The sequence below is a fragment of the Camelus bactrianus genome, chromosome 2, assembly GCF_048773025.1.
Source record: "Camelus bactrianus isolate YW-2024 breed Bactrian camel chromosome 2, ASM4877302v1, whole genome shotgun sequence".
NCBI lineage: Eukaryota > Metazoa > Chordata > Mammalia > Artiodactyla > Camelidae > Camelus > Camelus bactrianus.
The window spans coordinates 45,235,157-45,257,549 of NC_133540.1; the positions used below are offsets into that span (position 1 = coordinate 45,235,157).

Consider the following 22,393-nt stretch of genomic DNA (forward strand, 5'->3'; position numbering starts at 1 on the left):
TGATTACTGAAAGGAAGTTCTCTAGCAGAACACAGATTTTTAGTAGCAGGTAGGTCCAGGAGTTTCTGATGAGAAGAACCAAAAGATCACAACTTGTCCCTGTAAATTTTGCAGCATAAAGTAACAGACTAGAAGTCATGATTTCTGATAAGTATGACTCCAAAAATAAGACTAGTCAAGGGGCTGAGCTTTCTTACCCAGTTTCTTACCATCTAGTATCTTACTTGCTGGGAAGAGGAAAAGCTGGCCCAAGAAGCTGGGAGTGTTAATAAAATCCCCTGCAACTACACCACATTCCTCACCTAATTTTATTCTCTTAATCTAGTAATCTCCAAACTAGAATAAGTCTACCCTGAGATTCTACAAGTACTTTCTAAGGGGAATACAAGCACAGATAATTTTAAGGAAATCAGTTCCATTTACTGAAATTTCGCCTACTCTTTCCTAAAATTGAGCTGCCTAAAATATGACTGAGGTTGAGGTGTCTCAACAATTCAACTTTCCGATTTCAAATCATTTTTTAAATCAATCTTTTCTCCTCTCACCCATCACAGGTCTCACTGTGGCAAACTGCTCCCATGTGCAAAAAGCCTCTAAGGCACCATACGAAGGAACAATTGTAAATATTGATGTCAATATTTAATTTAATCAAGGCATGATAAGCAGCAGATTTCCTGACTTTCCTTATCTTAAATATGTTTCTTTTAGGAGAAAAGCATGGTGCTAGAAATTGGGTATTTTGGTCTGTGTTGTGGTGTTCTGAATTCAGATATATTGTAGAGTTGGGTAGCAGAAGTTATGATCATTTTTGCCTAATGCCATTTCCTCTTCCACTCCCTAATGCTGTCAAAGAAGACTGCTGAGACAGCAACAGGGTCCTACTTCATATGGGTAACAAACTCACAGTAAAGTTTCATGTTACATATATCTATCTCAGAATTCAAAAATGGAAAATTTGTGAAAAACATTCTGGGAAATACCCATCAGCTGCAAGGCACACCTGCTCAATAATGAGAAAGAACGTGATATCATCCTCATGTGTTTCAATTGCATATTTCAAATTATTTCAAGGAAAGAGATGTTAAAAAATTCCAAATTTCCTTCCAACAGATCAATGTTACATGTAAAAGGAACATATATCAGAGCTACAGTAAAGTATTGTAGTGTTTTTTGAACAATTACTCAAAACCCCTGGGAGAAAATATTTTCACTAATTTTCACCTAAGGATTACTGAATCCAGTAAGTCAATACTCATTTTGTTTTTTTACCCAAACACTTCTGCTCATTATCACCAGTTAACCATCTGTCACCTCATTAGTCATCTCTTTTACATAATAAACTTAGATTTAAATACATAATTTTCTATTGTAAAGAATGCATTTAACAACAATCATTTATTCATCTTTTGTAAGCTCTGCACCTAATAATACCCCAACATGTTTTCTTATTCTGTCTTCTAGCAGAAAATTACATTCATAAACTAACTGGAGAGGGGGAACTCCATCCATTTCATTGAGACATATTTCCAATAAAATTTTAGTTCTCTTTAGTAATTATTTGTAAAAATCTGTAATGCAGTTATGATCAATTATGTGTTTCTAATAATAATTATAATAATAACTCAATCCAAAAGAAATTTTTGGTACTTAAGAATCTTTTGGTCATAGAAATTTTTTTTTAATTATAAATAATTTTTTATTGCAGAAAAGAAAGATTGGATAAGTAATAAAATACATTTGAGCATAAAATATATTTTTAAGACTTCCGTGGGGAAGTAGAATAAAAATACAAATTCAAAGAGAAAATAGAATAATGTAAAGTTTCTGTAAAAATGGATGATAGTGATTTTAAATTTCTATGGGATTTAATTTCATTAAATGCATTTTTATTAAGTGACATGACCCTTTTTATTTTCAAATGTTCATATTTACATTATACTAGAAATTACACTTTTTTGCAATTAAGGACAAAAAATTTCACATGTAAACCTAAAAATTATTTTCTGTGGTATGTTATCAAAAATGTATAAAGATCATTGCCTTAACCCTTTCAGCTTACCCATGAGATCAACCTGGGACATGTGAATCCCCCTTGGGTAAGAAGTTAGCAGTCAGTTAGGGTAGTCCTGTTGCCATCTTCATAAGGCCACTTCAATACTGATTTCACTTCTTTTGTGGAATCTTGTGGGGCCACTGGTAAAGTGTAGGCTTTGTTTCCAGAATGTCCTGAATGGGTCAGAACAATACATCAATTAAATCAGCTCCCATACTATTCTGTACCCAAGGCTGTAATTCACAAACTGTTCTATTTGCCACCTCAAATTTCCCACGAACTTGTTCAGCATTATCAGAAGCTCTAAAAAGACCAAATAACATAAACATACTGTAAAAATTAAGAGCCAAAAAGATGTCCTCGATTTTATTACGACGCCTTCCCAATATGAATTTTCCAGCAAGAAGTGAAACATTCAGAGATCACATTATCTTTTTCTTCCAAATTATAGCCCAAAGTAATTAGTACCAACTTCATGTTAAAGTCCAAAATTATTAACGTCCAACATTGAACTCTCTTGCTCTTATGAATTAAAGTTCAAACAACAGGTTGTGTCACTGCCTGGCAGTGAACTTAGCTCCCAAACCGGAGCTCCCGTTCCCTCAGAGGGCCTATCCTGTTAGCTTACCCCAAGCCTCCCTTGGCATGGGCAGGCCTGCCTTGGCACTGACAGACCTCTGTGAAACTCGTGGTATGAAGCAGCAGAGCAGAAAGCACACTTTCTGTGGGTGGCCTGGCTCCCATGAGAAAGGAAAGAGGAAGAAGGTGGGCTGCATGTGCCAAACTTACACATCAGGAAACGTGCTGGTGGTGCTGCAATAAAGTAGAGTGTTATGTTAGTGGCACCCCCTCCATACTTCAAGAAACACCTGATGTGGGAAAGAAGTGTTTTCCCCTAAAATAGAGAAATAAAACAGAATTACAAGAAACGGTCTCTGTTATTTAAGAAATATTTATTGAGCTCAATTCCTAAGCTAGGTTTGCTGGGAGATATACAAGTGAATCAGAGCTGGATGCTAACAACCAACCACTAGCATTTGTAACATAGTCATATGTCAGTGCCATATATTTTAGAGTTTTGTTACAGCAGTGCCCTACTTCCAGCACCAATTTTTGTATTAGTATAGATTAGGCTTTATTTGCTACGAAACAACCCCAAATAACTCAGTGACTTAGAACAACAGAAATGTATTTCTTGGGAGGAACGTATAGTTTAAGTGGTAGTGCACATGCTTAGCATGCACAAGGTCCCGGGTTCAATCCCTAGTTCCTCCTCCAAAAAAATTAAAATAAACCTAATTGCCTCCCACCCTGCCAAAATTAAATAATAATAAATAAATGAAATTTTTTTTATAAAAGAAAGAAATGTATTTCTCATGCATACAAACGTGTGTTAGCTGAGGTCTCTTTTCCACTTTGTCCTGATTCAAGGACCCTGACTGATGGAAGCAGCCACCATGTGAAATACTGTTGGGCTGGTAGATTAAAGAAGGCCACAAATTCTTTGTCACTCTTCTCCCCAGTCCCCATCAAGAGGTGGAGTTTACTTCCCTTCCCCATGAAACTGAGATGGTCCTGTGTCGGCTTTTACCAACAGAATATGTTATTTCCAGGCTTAAGGCTTATAAAGACCTGGAAGCATTTGCTTTTGTGGTTTTCAGAGTCCTGAACCATCATGTAAGGTATCAGGCTACTCTGCAGAAGAAGCCATGTGAAGTGATGCCCTGGGATAACACTGGAAAGAAAGGCTCAGCCATCCTAGCATCCCAGTTGAGCCTCCAAATTACTCCAGCCCCATATAATACCTGCCTGGAATCATATGAGAGAACTCAAGCAAGAATAGACATCTGCCCATGAGCCCTTTCAACCCACAAACCATTAGAGATAATAAAATGGTTAATGTTTTAAGTCATTAAGATTTGGGATGGTTTGTTATGCAGCAATAGATAACTAAAACATTCTGTCACTGTACCAAAAAGAAAGAGCATGAGAAATTGTACGTGAGTTCTTAAAGCTTTTGCTTCAAAGTGACACAGATCACTTCAATCACACTTCAGTGGCCATGCTGAGTTCAGAGGAATAGGAAAATGGAAGTCTACTATGTGTGCATGGGAAAAGAAATGGAAACATTTTGTTGGTTAGTACTAATACCTCCCAGAGAAAGATCAGGTCTAGAGAGGTACATCTTCCATAGCGATGACAAGTCAATCGGGGAATAATGGCTTAGGTTTGCTGGGGAAGGGAAGGCAGGAAAGCCACTTGTAGATATAGGGAGGCCTCTGAGTGCCAACTGAGTTTCTGAGATAGCTGAGCATCCCTGGGCATAAGTAACTGAGTAAAGGAAATGAGCATACAGGACAAGTCCCTTCATGTAGGAATGGAAGGGAAGGGAGGAAAGACAGAGCAAGTCACCAGTCAGAAAGTTACTGCAGTATTCAAAGCAAGAGTATCCTACTGGGAGAATTGGGGTGGGGGTGGGGGACCTCCCTCCTAGACCAGTTCAGAGGGCTTAGAATAAGCATAAATTACCCAGAGGACTCAAAAAAAAAAAAAAAGAAAAAGAAGAAGGAGGAGGAGGAGGGGAGGGGGAGGAGGAGGAAGAAGAAGAAGAGCTTCAAGTGTGAAGCTGAGTTACTTATTTTATCAAGAGTATAAAAGAAAAGGTTTAATTCCCATGGCAGATAATGTTAGTTACCTACCCAACATTCCCCACCCTACTTCCTTGACAACAGAACTTCAATACTGCTCAATTCCTCTCTTCCCTCCAAACTAATCAGGAAAAAGAAAACTACACACACATAATTCAGTTACAAGGTAAATCCTGATTGGTCTAAGCCAGTGGTTCTCAACCAGTCTCATCTCTCTAGGGAGTATGTGTGGGGTGGAGTGGAAGACGGTTGGGTTTTTTGGTGTCACAATGCCTGGGGTTGCTTCTGACATTTAGTAGGAAGGTACCAGAGATGCTAAATGTCCAGCAATGTACACCACAGTCCTGCATAAGTTTCCAAAAGCCAGATAAACACTTACCAATCCTGGTAGTCCCACGCTCCTTGTCAGTTACTGCTTTAGGGACTAGCTAGCAACCTAGTTCTGGTAAATAAGATATAAGGAGTGGACTTCTGTGAAGCCTCTGGTATGGCTTCTTCCTGACTGTTGATGTTGTCCCAATCATATGACACCCAGGACTGCTACAGCCACCTTCTCCCTAAAACCAGTTTCTTCCCAACTCCCTGTTTACGTAATTGGCACTTCCATTTCCTTTTACCATGTCCTAAAGCAGTTTTCGACTTCTATTAACCATTAACCTTAACCTTAGGATGACCACTCATGAGACTTGGGTGGGACAATCTGATTTTACTCCTATTCTTCCTGTGTAATTAATCGTGACTCCTTTCACTTACAAAATTACGCCAGATTGGAGGACAGACCATACATGGTCACTTACACCCAATTAAATATTGCTCACTCTGCCTTAAGATGCCTCTAAAGCAAGGGTCAGCAAACTATGGCCTGTAGGCTGTTTTTGTACCTCTGGAAAGCAAAAAAAAAAAAAAAAAGTCTTTACGTTTTTAAACAATTGAAAAAGTCAAAAGAATGATATTCCATGATACCTAAAATTATATTAAAATTTCAGGGTCCACAGTTTTACTGGAACACAGCCATACTCATTCCTTTAAGAACTGTCTATGGCTGCTTTCTCACTACAAAGCAGAGTGAGTAATTATGACAAACAATGCCTAAAATATTAATGCTCGGCCCTTTAAAGAAAAGCTTACAGATGCCTGCTCTAAAACCACCATTAGTTCAGTGTTCCTCACTTCCTGCACAAATATGGTAGCCTACTAATTGGTTTCCCATTCTTTTTTCCCAGTCCAATGCTTCACACACCTGGTAGATACTCCATCTAGTGAAGAGTTTTGATTCTCACTTGCCCCTTCGTATCTTCAATGGTTCCTTCAAAACCAGCAATATGAAGTCCAAGCCTATCCCTTGATAATGAAGACTACAACCTTGGTTTTCCAGAGTTTGCTCCTCTTCAGTACTTAAATCCCAAATGGATCATCTGCTGTTTCTCCAATAAGCATACCATACGTCCCCATTGCCTGCCCACGTCTCTCCTTCATCCCATCAGCTCAAGATTAAATGAAAACTGTCACTCCCTCGGTACACCTTCATTCACCACAAGGGTAGTTCACAGCGGTGAGGCGGGATGGGGGGGGGTGGTAATGGGGGAAACTCAGCGACACAAATACTACGGCGGGAGAGAGCACGTCAAATGAGTAAGTGAGGTGAGGGGCCCAGAATGAGGCTTCAGAACTGACATGTACGCTGGAATTTTCAGGACTCAAGAGGCTAGAAAATTCTAAAAGACCCAGGTAGACAAAAAGAAACTGTAAATAAAGCTAGATGAGCAAACAGAAGGACTACCATATCCTATCCACTTCTCTACCGCTCCAGAGATTACGATTTAAGAAATAATGACACCTTTAGTCAAAAACCTGAAAGAAAATTCTACAAGCCTTGGCCAAAACCACGGGGGAGTGGCTACTCGGTGTCAGCGCACACAGCACGTACATTCCTTTGGCCAAATAATCCTCGTGAGGGTTCCGAGCGCTCTCTCCTTGTCTGGCGACTCCAGCTGGTCGCCAAAACTTCTGGGCAGTTGCTTTGCCTGCCCGCCCACGCTCCGGGCTTCTGGGCAAGCGCGACGGCGCCCTGGGGGTTGAGAGAGAGACACCCCTTATCTGTTTGCGAAAGCAGTTAAAACCATGTCGCGGGATCCCAGTAAACTACCAGCCCGCGCCCTCCGAAAGGCGCTAGGGCAGACCCCGCCTCAGCAGCCGCCTCCGCGCACGCCAAGCTCTCGGGAGGAGCGAGAGCGAAGAGGCGGGAGTTCGCGGACGCAAACCCAAACCTGGGAAGGGAAGCGATTCCTGGGCGCACGCGCACAGCGAGGGGACTGGGCGGAGCGTGCCTCCCAGAAAGGTTGCAGAGGAAAGGAGAGCGCGTGGCGCCCGAAACCCGCGCACGCGCCGTAGTCTCGTCCCGCCCATGCGCGCGCGCGGCCGGCGCAGCTTCTTTTCTTCAGGCCCGCCCCTCTCTTTTCCTTCAACTAGAGGAGGTGACGGGCGAGAGCAGAGACGTGTGGGGCGAGGTGGGCGGGGCGTCGCACGCGAGCGCGGCCTGCAAAAGGAGGGAGGGGAAGGGAGAGATCCAAGACTACGTTACCCCGTCAACACCCAATCGGGAGCCGGCCTGACCCCACCCCCTACCCTCACGTTATTGGCTGGGAGGGCCCATGTGGGCGGGGCCAGCCGTGGGGTTGGGGAGGGCAGGGGGCGGGGAGGAGGAGGAAGGCGCTGGCGGGCAGTGATGGCGGCGGGTGATGGGGACGTGAAGCTAGGCACCCTAGGGAGTGGCAGCGAGAGCAGCAGCGACGGTAGCAGCGAGAGCCCCGGCAGCGCGGGAGCAGCAGCAGAAGGGGGTGGCTGGGCGGCAGCGGCGTTGGCGCTTCTGACGGGGGGCGGGGAGATGCTGCTGAACGTGGCGCTTGTGGCGCTGGTGCTGCTGGGGGCCTACCGGCTGTGGGTGCGCTGGGGGCGGCGAGGTCTGGGCGCTGGGGCCGGGGCGGGCGAGGAGAGCTCTGCCGCCACTCTGCCTCGTATGAAGAAGCGGGACTTCAGCTTGGAGCAGCTGCGCCAGTACGACGGGTCTCGCAACCAGCGCATCCTGCTCGCGGTCAATGGGAAAGTCTTCGACGTGACCAAAGGCAGCAAGTTCTACGGCCCGGGTGAGGAGTTGGAAGGGGAGGGGGAGGACCCCCTGCAGCTCAAGAGCATCCCCCTTCTGATGGGGAGGTGCCTGGGCACCGGGTTAGTTTGCCAGCCTTCTCGACGTCTGGACCCCCGCGCCTAGTCTGCGGCATCTGAAACGGCCCGCCCCCCACACACACCCTAGCTCGGGCACCTCCGGCGTTTCCCCCCAAAGTCGGATCCCAGTGTTGCCCCAGGAACCAGCTTTCATCTTTCTCCCATCCCATTTCTCCTCGCAGCCTTTTCCTGTGCTGAGTTTTTCAAAATCCTTTTGGTTGTCGCCTCAGCCTTTCCTGGGCTTTCTGATTCCTGGGATGGTTGGGGGCAGAAGGGAGGCAAGATTTCTAAAGTAGGGACCTAAAGTTTTAGGCCCTGTAATTCACAGCTTTCCTTTCTTTACTCTTCTTTTGCCGTTGATCTCCCTTTTCCCTCTACTACTGCCCATAAGGCCACGTTTAAGTATACGTAGTTCCAGGTCCCAACCCTCTAATCTGTGAAGTCCGGGCATATAAGCAACACTTCTAGAGTCTTCTTCTTTTTTTTTTTTTAACCAGTTTTGGTATGGAGAGATGCTTTCCAAGACTAACAGTGTATGTGGGATGACACAGACCAGAATGCAGATTCCTAATAACTGCTGGCAAGGTTATTCGCCCTGAGTTTTGGGTTTTGGGGGTGGAGCTCATATACCCAGGAGGCGTGCCAATCTGGTTTCTTTCTATATCCTTTTTTTTTTTCTGTCGTAGGGAGACACGCATCTAAATCCACGTTGATTATGACTTAATTGTGTTTTCACTGAGGAGAAAAAAAACTTTCAAAAAGCTATGAATTCCTATTCCCATGCACCAGTTCTGCAAGTTTAAAGATTTTTAGAACTTTGCTTTCATAGAACTGTTTATGTAGGGCACTTGGTTTAGAAACTTCTTTTACGATGTAGTTGGAGCATACATTTCAGATTATGCTGATAAACTTCAGTTCAGACTCAAGGAACCTGTTGTACCGTAAAATTGAGCAACATTGTACATGCTGGTTTTGTAGTTATTCTAAGCTTTAGAAAAAAGTGACTACAATAAAAAGTAAACAACAAAATTAGAAACCTAGAGTGACCTGTTAATTTGAAAGAGTACATCCAAGCCTTAATTCCAGGGGATTGGCAAATCTAAAAACAAGTTGGTTTCCTCGTTGATTTAATCTGTTAGTGAGATGTATTGACACTTGAAAATATATACTTCTGATTTTTGTGGTTAGATATGTTAGAAGTGCTGGAAGATATTTTAGAATTGCTTTGGTTTGTTCTTTCTTAATAAGAATAGAGAGAAGAAATTGGAGATTCTACATGTTGAAATATATATATGTCTTAGTTGCTTGTATTTTATGTGTATATCTGCATTCAGTCCAACCAAGTCATTTGCTTCTGGTTATATAAATATGAAAACCAGATGTCTCCCTACTCATATCAGCTGAAATGGTTAACATACTTTTTTGTTTGTTTACTTAAGAGCGTGTGGGATAACACGGTAGGGCCAAAGTACAAAATTTAAACGGACAGACCAAGTAGTTAATTTTTTTTAGTCAAGGATTTATACAGTATATATATTCAATGATTAGGAATTGTGTACAGATTTAGATTTTTAACGTAGAGTTTAACCAACTAGAAGATGTGCTTTTGTAGCCCCTATCTGAACTGACAGTGAAGCAACCGAAGTATTAGTGCAAAGAAGCATATGAGTCTTCATAGATAATGCCTTGCCACTATCTGAAAATAGCTAGGAAGAAACAGTCATAGACAGTTTGGCAGCATCCAGTGGCAAATGTTCTGCAACAGAAATTTTAAAATTAAGATAAGAGTCATGGTTATAATTTAGATAGCCTTTGTGTGGCTTGAGCCAGTTAGCACCCTCCCCCCAGATAACAACAGAGAAGCTAGTTTAGGTTAGCTTCCACTGACTCCTAGGTCCTGATGAGCAGGCTAAGAGTGATATTCAGTTATTTCATTCTAAGTACTTCTTGATTAACAACCTAATAGAGATATCTGGAGTATTTTATTATTGAAAGGTACCTTAAAGTTAACCAGATCATCTTATGGGCTTGAATATGTTGATATTTCACATCAATAGACGATATAACACTTTTCCAAAAGTCCTGAAGCCAAATTTCTGGCTACGAAACGGACTTGAGTTTTGATTTTAATTTTCATTTCTGTCCTCAAATCAATCAAGCAGTTTTGTAGCAAAATAATTCAGAAGCAATAATCCTTATCTGAGACTCTTCGCAACTTAAGAATGAGCAAAGGAAACCAGAAAACCTAGTTTCAATGCCTAGCCAGTATCTACTCTCATTTCTCAATGGTTTTAGCATTAAAAGATTGTTTTGTGAGGCTTTTTTGACGTTGACGATATTGTTCTTGTTAGGCATACATTTTTAAAGTTCCAGTTCTTAAAAAATTAAATAATAAGTTTAATTTAGTGGAGAGAACACATAATGGCAAACAGTTGGCATTAACTACATTTGTCAATATTAAATTTAGTAACAGTTCAGGCACTTGGCCAGGAGAATGGTCATGTAAGGAACAATGAAGATGGGAGGAGAAAAGAAACCAGGTTTCTTAAGCACTGACCACATCAGATCCATTGATTTGTCATTTCCACAATGCTTCAGTGAAGTTAGTAAATATTCCTGTCCTTCAGATGGGGAGTCTGAGGTTTAGGAATTTGGGGTAAATTGGCTTGGGTCACACAGACATGGCATTCAAATCCAGATATATTTGAGAACAAATCCTATCAACTCTATTTTAGGTAAATTGCATTCTGGGATAAACTTGTAGAGAATCTCACTGCTGTTATTTTGTATGACCTGTCCTGGTTCTCATAAAGATTTAAAGCCTCAAAGAAACACACTTTCATAACTTTATATTGTGCTGTTTGATATGGTAGCCACAAGCCAGGGGTAGCTGTTTAAATTTAAATTAATGAAAAGTAAATGTAATTGAATATTGAGTTCCCCACACTAGCCACATTTCAAGAGCTCAGTAGCCACATGGCTACCATATTAGACAGTGCACTTTATAGAGTAGCTCCATCTTCCCAGAGAGTTGTATTCAACAGCATTGATTCTAAAGGTCAAGGTAGAAGAAGGACACTCCATTTTGAGTTTATTATCTCACTTAATCTTCAAACAGCCCTAGGAGATAAGTAATGTTTCCATTTTACACATGTGGAAACTGAAACTCAGATTTTTCCCAAAGTCACATATCTAAGTGGCAAAGCTAGAAATCAAACCCAGTCTAACTGGCTTCACAGGCTGTCCCCTCTCACTGTGTTGCAATATAATACAATTTCACATTTCCAGAGTTGTAATAGATGAGGAAGACTCCAACAGATGGTTTAATTTTAAATGATTTGATGTAATATTACTGCAATGGAACTCTACCAAAACAGTGTTTTTTAATACATTATTATAATACATATTTAATATATTCAAAATGGCAAGAAATGATACAATCCACCTTTGTAATAGTCTATCCACATTTATATATTTTGATATATAGCTTTCCCCTCATCCTATGTAGAGTATTCTTTGACACATACCAACTCTGTATTTTCTCCAACATAACCTTGTAAATTCCACTGGAAAGAAAAGTATATAAGAAGTACCCCCATGAGATGCTTATTGTTTAGGAGGTAGGGGAAAGGAGCACATATACCTTTCGTGTGTTTTTCCTCCTTTTTTAACTTTATGTTCAATATGTTAACTTTTGTTTAAAGTTTGCAAAATGCAGCTGAAACAAGACTTGCAACATATAGACAAACCTGTTCTTTCCTGAATGTCCTGTTAACACTAACCTCTCATCCTAGTTTCTTGCTTTGAAGCCAGCTGGGTTTGTTGTTAGGGCAATTGCTCACACACATTCATTACCTATCAGTCAGATAAAGGGATGAGCTAAGTTTTCTAATGAATTTTGATACTCTGCCCAAATTTATACTAGTTATTTCTACAGTACCTACTTGGTTAGCTCCTCTGAATTTAATACCATTTCATTTTTTGTAATCTATGAGAGAATTTTGTATTAAATACTAACACAGAGTATAAGAGGATAGTTTAAAGCATATATGGGACCAGAAGATGTTGTTCAAGTTGGAGGGAAGGAGTAGATTTAGTAACATCTGGAGTTAGCCATTTAAGTTCTTTAAATAGTTCTTTTAACAATGTGACATAGACCACTCCTCCCCCATGTACCTGTGACAGACATCACTAAATAACTACTGTACTCTGAGAGCCTGCATCCTGTCTCAATATCTTTAATACAGGATTTCATCTCCACTTTTAAAATCTAAGAAGGAATTGCCTGAATTTCATTACATCGTTGGCTAAATAAGATGTTTTGAGAAATGCGAGTTCTCTGAGTCTTCAAAACATGCCTCTCTACCCTATGGAGTTTCTGGTCTTTTGAGAAAGGCAGATGATAAACAAGCATTTGATGATTATAATCTGTAATTAAATATGCTGTGAAAGAAATGAACAGGATATATAATAGAGGATAACAAAGGACTTTAGATGGTTAAGAAAGGTACCTTATGTATATTAGTCTGTCAAGAAAGTAGGAGTGGATATTTAAGCAAAAACCTGAAGGAGCCAGCTATACAGAGAGAGGTTGGGTGTTTAAGTGTTTTGAAGCTTTCTAGCACTAGATCTAGAACTGACAACACTGTGTTAATGAGCAAAGGAATAAACATCCTTATCACTGGTACTGATTTTCAGATTTGACTTCAGCCTTTGTTTGATTAGTATTACCTCAGTGTTTCTTTTTCCATCCTTTTACTTTCAGCCAATCTGTATTTTACTTTTCCCTTATGAATAACATAGCTGGATTTTTTTCATTAAATTTAAAATCAATAGTGTCTTAACAACTTAGTTTAATCAGTTTATATGTTTTGTCACTGCTAGTATATTTAGATTTATTTCTGCCCTCTTATTTAGTAATTTCTCTTTGTCATACTTTTCTTTGCCTTTTTTCCCCACCTTTTTTCCTTCCCAGACTGATACTTTTCATCCACTTTTTCTGCCCTATTGATTTGGATGCATTCTATTTTTTCTGTTATTACAACTAGACTTGGTTTTACTGTGGTTTTTCAAACTCTATCCCCAAATTAGTTAAATTAGTAACTTTTTAAAAATAGTCTTCATTTAGATTTACCAATATAATTATCATTTTCTTTATTCACTGTCATTTCTTGCATCTCATTCTTTTGTTCAGGGTTCAGTTTTCATTTTAGTGAGGTAGAAAAAATTAGATAATCACTCTAATAGTTACAAAATTATCTGTTATACATATTAAATATTTACTTCCTCCTGCAAGTTTCTGCTCATTAAACTTGTGTCACCCTATTGTACTTGATTGTATTAAAGAAAGCAGTTTGAGGATGCACTAACTGGTAGACTTATTGATTTCTGAACTTTAAAAATCTGTACCATAAGTTGTACTAACTCTTAAAACTATTAATGAAATCTGAATTCTAACTAGTATAATGTCATTTTGGTATATTTAACAATATCTTAGAAATAAGATTTATCTTTAAAATGATGTCCTAGAATATTTGTTATATAAGTACTTTTCAGCATTATATTTTAGTCTTTGATAAAGCAAGAGTATGATTCTCTTAGTTATTACTGAAATGTTAATGTCTAAATGAGCCTTAATAGTCAAAATAATCTGATTAGTTTATATAAGCTAGCTTTTTAAAAAATTATATCATACCTAAAGACCTAATACCATTTAAAATTTGCTTTTCTTGAGTAGCTCTGTTATTATGGATAGCCAAGTATAGTTAGCAAAATATTAGAATCAGTAACATTTAGGTTTGTTATGTTAAGGGGGTAGGTAGTGAAAAGAAGTATTACTGACTTCTCAGATATGCTTCTGATTGTGTTAGGAATGCAGAGAAATATGCTTTAACTAGACTTCAAATCCTTTCTCTGAGTAACCCATCCTTTTCCAACTATAGTTCTTAATATTATTTTCTTTATGGTCTCATGGGAAAAAGCAAAGAAAACTGTTTTCAAAAAACCCTTTTCAGAAGTTAATGCTTCCTGAGGGAAATTCAAAACATGTGGAGAGGACAGCTTAATATAGTTTAGAGAGTGGGGAAATATGTTAATCATTGAATCATTCTTTTCTATTCAACAGTTAACAAAACATCATTTTCTCTAGAATTAGCCTTGGATTATTAACTGTTGATTCAAGTTCACTCTTACCAAGCCAAAAAAAGAACATGTTTTATAAAGTTTTGTTTTTACATCATTCAATGTTGAGACTTCCCTAGGGGAGCTGATGGAGAATTTTGCTAGAGAATGTGCTGGTATATTACTATACTGAAAGATGGAGGGTTTTCTGACTCCTATTTTTATAATGACCATCTTTTTTCTCTCTCCTTTTTACCATTTGGATGTGCTTCATGGTTGATACTCTCAAGTGTCCTGAAGTAGACTGACTTTTGTAGGCCAAGGAGGGAAATATTACAACACAGCGCTAAGAAAAGCTGTTGATGTCTCCTACACCTTTTTTGTTCATGCTCTTCCATTTTGATTTAACAGGTATTCTAAACTAGCCATTCACCTGAAGTTTTGTTGATTAGTGAAATGCTTCAGTTTTCAGGGTTGTCATTCCATCTTTGGGTTTGTGTTAAGTTTTCTCAAAATGTACTGTGTTGGGCGAAGTTAGAAAAGTAGAAAATAGTACTTCCCAATTCTGTCAGTAATTTTAGGCATGTCACTGAATGCCTCTGCTCCTGTTCATCTGCCAAATAGGGAAGGCAAAAACTGTCCCTTCCACTTTGCAATACTGTGAGAGGAGTCAGAATGCTAGGAAATGCTCGACAAAGTTGAAATTCTCATTTTACATTTGTAGGTATTCATAACCCTGATCAGTTTTATTTTTCCTTTTGTGTGTTTGATTCACTGTTTTAAGTTTGTAAGCACTGATTCAATCAGCATTAAGAGCCTATATAATGTTCAAAGATTTTTTTTGTTGTTTCTCAAGAAAAAAAAATCGCACTAGTTGTGTGTGTGTGTGTGTGTGTGTGTATGATGTCCTTGCTTAGTTTTAAAAGTTAATGTTTCTCCAAAATAATCAACTCCAATGAAAGATCTTCAGATTTTACTCTGTAAATACAAACAGTATTGAGTTTCTTTCTCTTAAATGTTTCATCATACCCTTTTGAATGCCAGTTGAGATAATGGGCAAAGTTTGAAAGCTGTAAATGTTGCCCAATTGTTAATTGAAAGTGTCCCATTTTCTTATATAGAAGACAAGTTTAAACATATAAAATGGTAGCCTAAGTTTATATTAATAGGAGAATGGTTAAATAAATTATAGGTATAGCCATTCAGTGGGAAAATATATAACTATTAAATGTTAATTGTGATAGTCACCTAATATTAAGTAGCAGTATGGAAAATAATTAAGATTGGAAAAGCAAAATAAAAAAGTATGTTACTAGAAGTATTACCTTTATTTTAGGTAACATCTAATGTTAGATATTAATATATTTATTTAGATAAAAAGATATTTTAAAATATATTTTTAAATTTGTTGCTAATGCCACTTCTGATTTCATGCAATAAACTTTTCAGAGAACTTTATGGCATAGTAATTTCTGAAGTTCAAATTAATGCTCATAAAAGTTAAGATTTTTTTCCAAGTAAATTCTTGAATTCTATTCTTAAAGAGACAGTTTTCTGACACATAACTTTCAATTTCCTAAGTGCTTTCAAATATGAATATGGCTATAAATATTATTTTGCTCATTTAAAAATCAAGGAATTTCCTTTTTTTTTTAACTTGTATACTTATTAGAAAATACTTTATTCTGTTAACTGGACAATAAGCTCTCTTATTGACTACTCTGTTGCTCATAATAGTTAAACCAGTAAATCTGGTTTTTAAATTACTTTCTCTAAATTACCTTTGTCATATATGGATAACTTTAAGACTCAGGAAAACAGTATTTTCTTTTGTAAAATTATGTTATTTTAGAAATCTTGTTTATTAGCATGTGATTTTTTTAAGGGGATTTTTGTGTTTTTTGGGGGGGGTAATTAGGTTTGTTTGTTTGTTTGTTTGTTTTAAATGGAGGTACTGGGGATTGAACCTAGGACCTCGTGTGTGCTAAGCATGCACTCTACCACTGAGCTATACCCTCCCCCCACCATGTGTAATTCTTAAAACATTTTAAACAGGAAATTTAAGTGGTCCTCTCTCTGCGGCCTAAGATGAAGACAAAATTAACCCTTAAAAGATTTGTATTATAAAAATCATTTTTTAAATGGCCAGACTTAACCAATTGTATGAAGTAGAATTCTCTCCTCCCCAGAAACATTGCCACTGTTAAGTACTTGGTCTGTATTCTTCCTGATGTTTTTCAATGCATATACAAACATGGGTAAAATGTGTGTATGTGTATATTCTTTTTTAATTCAGAGCAAGTCATACTATATACTCTTCTGAATTCCTTTTTTTAGTTAATATGTCATGGACTTCTTTCTGTGCCTGTACATGTAGAGTTGCCTCATTCTTTTTGATAGCTATATACCATTCCATTAAAGTAATGTGCTATAATTTATGTAACCAAATTCTTGATATAGAAAAGTAGGCTGTTTGGATTTTGTCTATTATATGTGTTTTTAAAAAGTGAAATGTCTTTATCATCATGAATTGGGGTGGAGATTTTACCATAAGTGAATCTTTTTAAAGGGTCAAAATCTAGAGTTTCTCCTTATTTGAAATTGCAGTTAATTCATATGAAGAAATTTATTATGTTCCTACTTCATGTCAGGCACTGTGTTGGGCACTGAGGCAACAGAGAAGTGCGAGACAGTTTCTGCCCTCAAGGACAAACTTTGGGAATGGCTCACTTCTGTTAGCTGTTCCTCCTTAGACAGGGTGATTCCTGATTCCTTGGACAAAATGCTAATCATTTTGTGTCAGTTGAAAAAACTGTTCCTTATGGCCATATACATATCTAGTCGATGTTCTGTTGATTATTTTTAGATGCCACAGTTAATTAACAGTAATCAGTAAAGCATCATTTCGTCTCAAGAAAACTGGCTTCCAAACCAGACTGTTCAAGTTTCCTCTTCTCCCTAATACTTCACAGTCTTAATCTTTGAATATGTTTTTGAGTATCTGAAATAATTGAAATTTAAAGTTTAAATTTTTAGTGAAACACTTTACTTTGGTCAAAAGACAGATTTCCAAGAAATTTCTTCTCATTATTGCATCTAGTGTCTGTGCATGTTTTGAAATTAAGGGTTTGCACCAAATATGTCATGAGGTTTCTTTTATTTGACTTTTTTCTTTGAGACATTCTAAAGTATTGTTAGGTAATCTAAATAATTTCTTTTCTTCCCTAGAGGGTCCATATGGAATATTTGCTGGTAGGGATGCCTCCAGAGGACTAGCAACATTTTGCCTAGATAAAGATGCACTTAAAGATGAATACGATGATCTCTCAGATTTGAATGCCGTACAAATGGAAAGCGTTCGAGAATGGGAAATGCAATTTAAAGGTACCTTTTTTGTCGGGTTCTTTTTGCAAATATTAAATTTATGGCCAAAGAAAGTACTTGCTATTTCATCACTCTTTAAGAGCCTAATGATACCTTCTGTTTTAATCCCCATCATTACTAAGAGCCTAATGATACCACCTATTTTAATCCCCATCATTATTCGATGACTGTTACATGTGATTATTATTTATAAAATCCATATTTAAATATTGAATCTAAAATTTACAAAAATTACGACACCTTTAGTCTTAAAAGGTTTGTTCACTAAGGTATACTTTTTAAAACATAGGCTTATAGTTAAAACTGAATTGATTACTGATATTGATACTATAATTTTAAGTTTATTCCAAAATGATTTTATTGATCTTACCTTCAAACTATAAAGAAAAAAATGTTATTCCCCTTTATTATATATCCTTGTGACATCACATATTACTACCTCTGTGACACTCTGGACAACTATTTAAATGACTGTGGATCCCTTTGAACAGTTCTGGCTTCTTGGCACTTTCTTAGACTGGTTCTGCTGTATGAAGCAGTCCTCCTATCTCATCCCCTTGGTTTTTCAATTGATTCATTTAACCTAGGTTCAAATTCTTGATAAGGAAATGACTCAGCCTTGGGTATGTCACCTTGGACATAACAATGTTCTAAATTAAACACCTAGTAACATAAAACAAGCAATGTAACAGAGATCTGAGGAGAGAGTTTGATGGGAGAAAGAACAATAATGTACTAGGGGCCACTCACTGAGATCTCAAAGAACACAGGGTAATAAGTAAATTAATTTTCATCTCCTCATTTGGTTTGTTTTCTTGGTGACCACTCACATATGTCACATCTTCTCCCCAAGAATAATTCTTGGTTGGATCCACTTTCCATGTGATTTTCCACCCCATGTACTCTTCTCCCTACTTCCTCTGTCCCAAGAAAGTCACCATTTTCTGTTTTATGGTCCTCTCTAGTCCAAACTAGAGTTGTACACAAAATCCAGTATATTTATAGATTTCAAATAACTGTTGGAAATTCCATATATTGCCAGCTTGTCTCTTTAATTACAATACGTTGGGCTATTAAGATTTAAAGAACTATTCTGAGACTCACAGTGCACATTAAACCAGTTTCAGAGTACATGTCCCCAAACCTGTTCCAAGAGCCTGGAATGGGTGGCTCCAAGGTGGATCCTGGACATGCATATTTCTAAAAAAGATCTTCAAGTGATTCTGATGCAGTATCCTTGATTAAGAACTATCCTTGATATGGAACACTCTTCTGCAAAGCACAATTCCCAAGCTTTATAAGTTCCCTGATCCTGTTTTCTTCTGTTCAAGCCTTACTTGAGTACAAAGACCAGACAAGGTAAACAATAGGAAAAACTTAGCTTGTTCTATATGATTCTAAAAGAGGCAAACACCTTCCTTGCTGTATAATGAAATAGTGAAATAAATTTGATCACTACTGATTTTGTATTGATGTATCTTTCAGAAAAATATGATTATGTAGGCAGACTCCTAAAACCAGGGGAAGAACCATCAGAATATACAGATGAAGAGGATACCAAGGATCACAATAAACAGGATTGAACTTTGTAAACAACCAAAGTCAGGGGCCTTCAGAACTGCAATTCTTACTCCCTCTCACAGAATGTCCAGCATCTTTGGGTTTGGTTCACCTGCTGCAAAAAAACATTCAACAGATTGTCTGTGCAAGCTAAATGAGTCTCACTATGAAGATTCAAATACGAGACATTATTTATGCTGCCAAACTCATTTGTTGCAGTTGTTTGTAATGTCTGGTGGGGCTTCTTCATCCTGAAAAGGAGAAGATAGGGATTTTTTTAAAGAGCAAGAAAGTGATGAGATTACTCTTTCCTTTTTTCTCTTTTTTCTTTCTTTCCTTTTTTTTTTTTTAATCGAAGACAAATTGATATGTATTTGCTACTTATGTGTACAAATCTCAAAAAACAGTAAGGGATTCCTATTTCATGTGCTGTGGTTTTGTTTTAGCAATGAAGGAGGGAGAAAACCTGGCCCGCAGAGTTGGGGGTCCACATCAATTCGAGTACTTAGGGCTACTGAAATATTGTAATGTGAATTCCCAGACTTTTCTTTTTGGGTTTTATCAGGGAAAAGAAGGATTAAAAGAAAAAAAAAGAAAAAAAAAAAAAAAGAAACCCTATTTCTAAGAAATCTTTGGAAATTAGGAGAAGGGATTTCAAGTGGATTTAAGTCAAAGCTAATTCTCCAACTGTAAGATTGAAACTAGTTTTTAGCCCTTTCCTTCCCCTGGATCAAATCAATATTAATTGTGCCTTATTTCACTTACATAGACTTGAATTATTTTTAGGGAAAGCCCCTGTGTGAATTGAGAAGTCACTACAAGCAGCAATGAGACTGAAGTTGGAATATTCTGTTGACTGCAAAACCTTGATGTCATTCTGTGTATATAGAATGTAAAAGGAATATTCAGTGTTACTGCCATATATGTTAATACATACAAACTTAATTAGCATTGTAATGGCCAAATGCATTCCCCCATGCTTTTCTCTTTTCAAAGAAAATTGAAAAACAAATCAACAACTCTGTCCCCCAACAGCTGCCTAATTTTGGGAGTCTGACTCTCACATCTCACTGGTGTGGGTACAGGGGGCTGGAGTATGGATGTTGTATGGGTGTGTCTGAGTGTGTGAGAGCACCTTGGAAGGGACTCTGCAGATACTGTAAATACCCATACCATTTTAATAAAGCATGTACAATAAACCAAAATAAGCTTGAGTTGAACTTTATATACAAACTGTAAGCCAGTGGATTATGAAATGATCAAGATTGTGCATTTGATTCAAGATAAGGAAAAATCTTGGAAACGAAAGGCAGACACTGGTTAACCAAGTTGTACACATTGTACCACATTCACTGTAACTTTAGGAAGAAATTCCACTTTGTGGAATGTTCTCAAGAGATCTGAGATTATTCAGGTAAGAATTGATATATTAAAATGTACATATTTTTACTTTATATTTTGATGCCAACTGATTATACTAGCAGTAATAGTACTCCAGGTGTAGTTATTGAACACAAAACAATGAAGGATCTTATACTGATAGGTATTAAATTCTTCTATTGTTTGGAAAAGCCCTTACTAAAAGTCCAATATATGTCCATTATTTGAGTTCATCATGACTATTTAGGTTCTCAGTTGGGGACAAGTTACACCAAAAAGACAACTTTATTTAATAAGTCACCAGTTAAAGAATTCTGCTTTATGAGTATAATATATGTAGAAGCCATCAAAGAAAGAGGAACTTTTAACTGCAATAATAAGCTAAAGTATGTAAAATACTACATTCTGTTATATTCAGTCTTGGAATGTTTGGTAGAAAATGATGACCTTCAGCCAAATCTTTGCTGAAGACTGGTTGGAACGACTGAAGAGTGTTGGTAAATGCTTTGTGTGTTTTTATGTAAAATGTTTTCTAAACAGATTTGTTAAAGTACATGTCCTCTGTAGTAAGCTGGTATATGTATGAATCATTTGAGCCTAAAGTTAAGAAAACCTACACTTGTGAATAGAGAAACCCTAAATATTCATGCGTAAAAATTATGGAATCTGTTTAAAAAAAATGAGTAATTTTGTGTTTTGGACTTGAAATAAACAGTGTTCTATGGACAATTCCTCAGTTTCAGTTGAGTGTTATCATTCTCAGGTAAGTTGATGGGCAGTCACTGAGTAAGGGGATGGGAGCTGTGGTGGTATTTCTGCTGTTGTTTTCCCCTTTAATCACTATTTCCCTAACTTGCCTGATTGTTAGAACCACTTGAGGTGCTTTAAATACAAATTTTTTGGTTGCCAGTCCAAAGCTACCACCCACTGAGCCAGAATTGAAAGAGAATGGATCTCAGACTATTTGTAAGAAGTGCCTTGGGTAATTCTTATGATTGGGTCCTTTGAGAAACACCACAACAATCTTTTCATGTTACACAATTGACCCTTGAACAACAAGGGTTTGCACTGTGTGGGACCACTTACATGCAGGTTTTCTTCAATAAACAAGTACTACAGTACTTCACGATCCACACTTGGTTAAATCTGCAGATGTGGAACTGCAGATCCGGAGGGCCATAAGGGGAATTTCATTCAGCAGAGATCAGCATCTCTAAACCCCCAAAAGATGTGCGGGGGGTGGGGGTGGGGGTCAACTGTATTGTCTTTGTCATCTACTTGAAATGGACCTTAACCTTAGATAACTTTGGTCTGATTCCCTGTATTTGGTTTTGTATCATTCCCGAAATTTCCATAGCATTTCTGAGTTAAAAATCAGGAGATTTCACATAAAATTAATATGTGATTTTTTTAAATAATGAAATTTTATTTTCAGTTTTTTTTCTTTTGATAACATCTCCAAGTTGGCATGTTTCCCAAATAAAGTCTATACTGTGTGTACCAGCCAGTGTCTCCATTAGGAAGCGAACCCATTCAGGTTATAGATCAAGTTTTTAAAAACTTGACTGGTGCTAAGGCTGTTTATGTTTTCCTGATAGTCATTCTGCCTGCCTTTTTTTAAATATGCAGAATCTGACACTTTACCTGCCTCTATCCACAACCCAGAAAGCTAAAGTTAATATATTGAACTAGTACTGGAGAAAACTGTTCTCTAGAAAACTTGACATAAATCAGACTCTCCTCACCCAAGTCCATTTACCTCTATTGGTAACTAAGAAGTGCAGCACATTGCTAGAAATAGATGCCACTTTCACGTTAACACAGTGTATAGCCTTACAGTGCTTTTATGGATTCGAGTAAGCTGGTACTACTATAATACAGAATATATAAAATGTATAAATTGCTTTGGGCATAGTGGAAATAAACATTAAATGTGATGGTTCTTTTCCTCTAATGAATTAAAACTAGCAAATGCTCAAAGATTGCTTTTGAGTATGTATGTTCCATTAAGGTCAGCTATCAATTT

At 37.7% G+C, this 22,393-nt stretch overlaps 1 protein-coding gene and 1 long non-coding RNA gene across 4 annotated transcripts in view; one reads left to right on the top strand and one right to left on the bottom strand.

The window, feature by feature from the left end:
* The window catches only part of LOC141579844 (uncharacterized), a 43,115-nt gene extending 36,012 nt beyond the window's left edge, over positions 1–7,103 (bottom strand). For 2 of the 3 annotated variants that reach the window (XR_012511863.1, XR_012511862.1), the window contains exons 1-2: positions 6,629–7,103; positions 2,060–2,226 (exon numbers count right to left, since the gene is read on the bottom strand). This is a non-coding gene — a long non-coding RNA (uncharacterized LOC141579844). The remainder of the gene's footprint in view (positions 1–2,059; positions 2,227–6,628) is intronic. The other variant, XR_012511864.1, reaches the window with a different exon arrangement.
* Positions 7,104–7,401: 298 nt separating this feature from the next.
* Positions 7,402–21,098, top strand: PGRMC2 (progesterone receptor membrane component 2). Its single transcript, XM_010952559.3, has 3 exons — positions 7,402–7,844; positions 17,272–17,427; positions 18,913–21,098. Exons 1-3 carry the CDS (start codon positions 7,427–7,429, stop codon positions 19,008–19,010), a joined length of 672 nt encoding a protein of 223 aa, XP_010950861.1. The 5' UTR covers positions 7,402–7,426; the 3' UTR covers positions 19,011–21,098.
* The last annotated feature ends 1,295 nt before the right edge of the window (positions 21,099–22,393 follow it).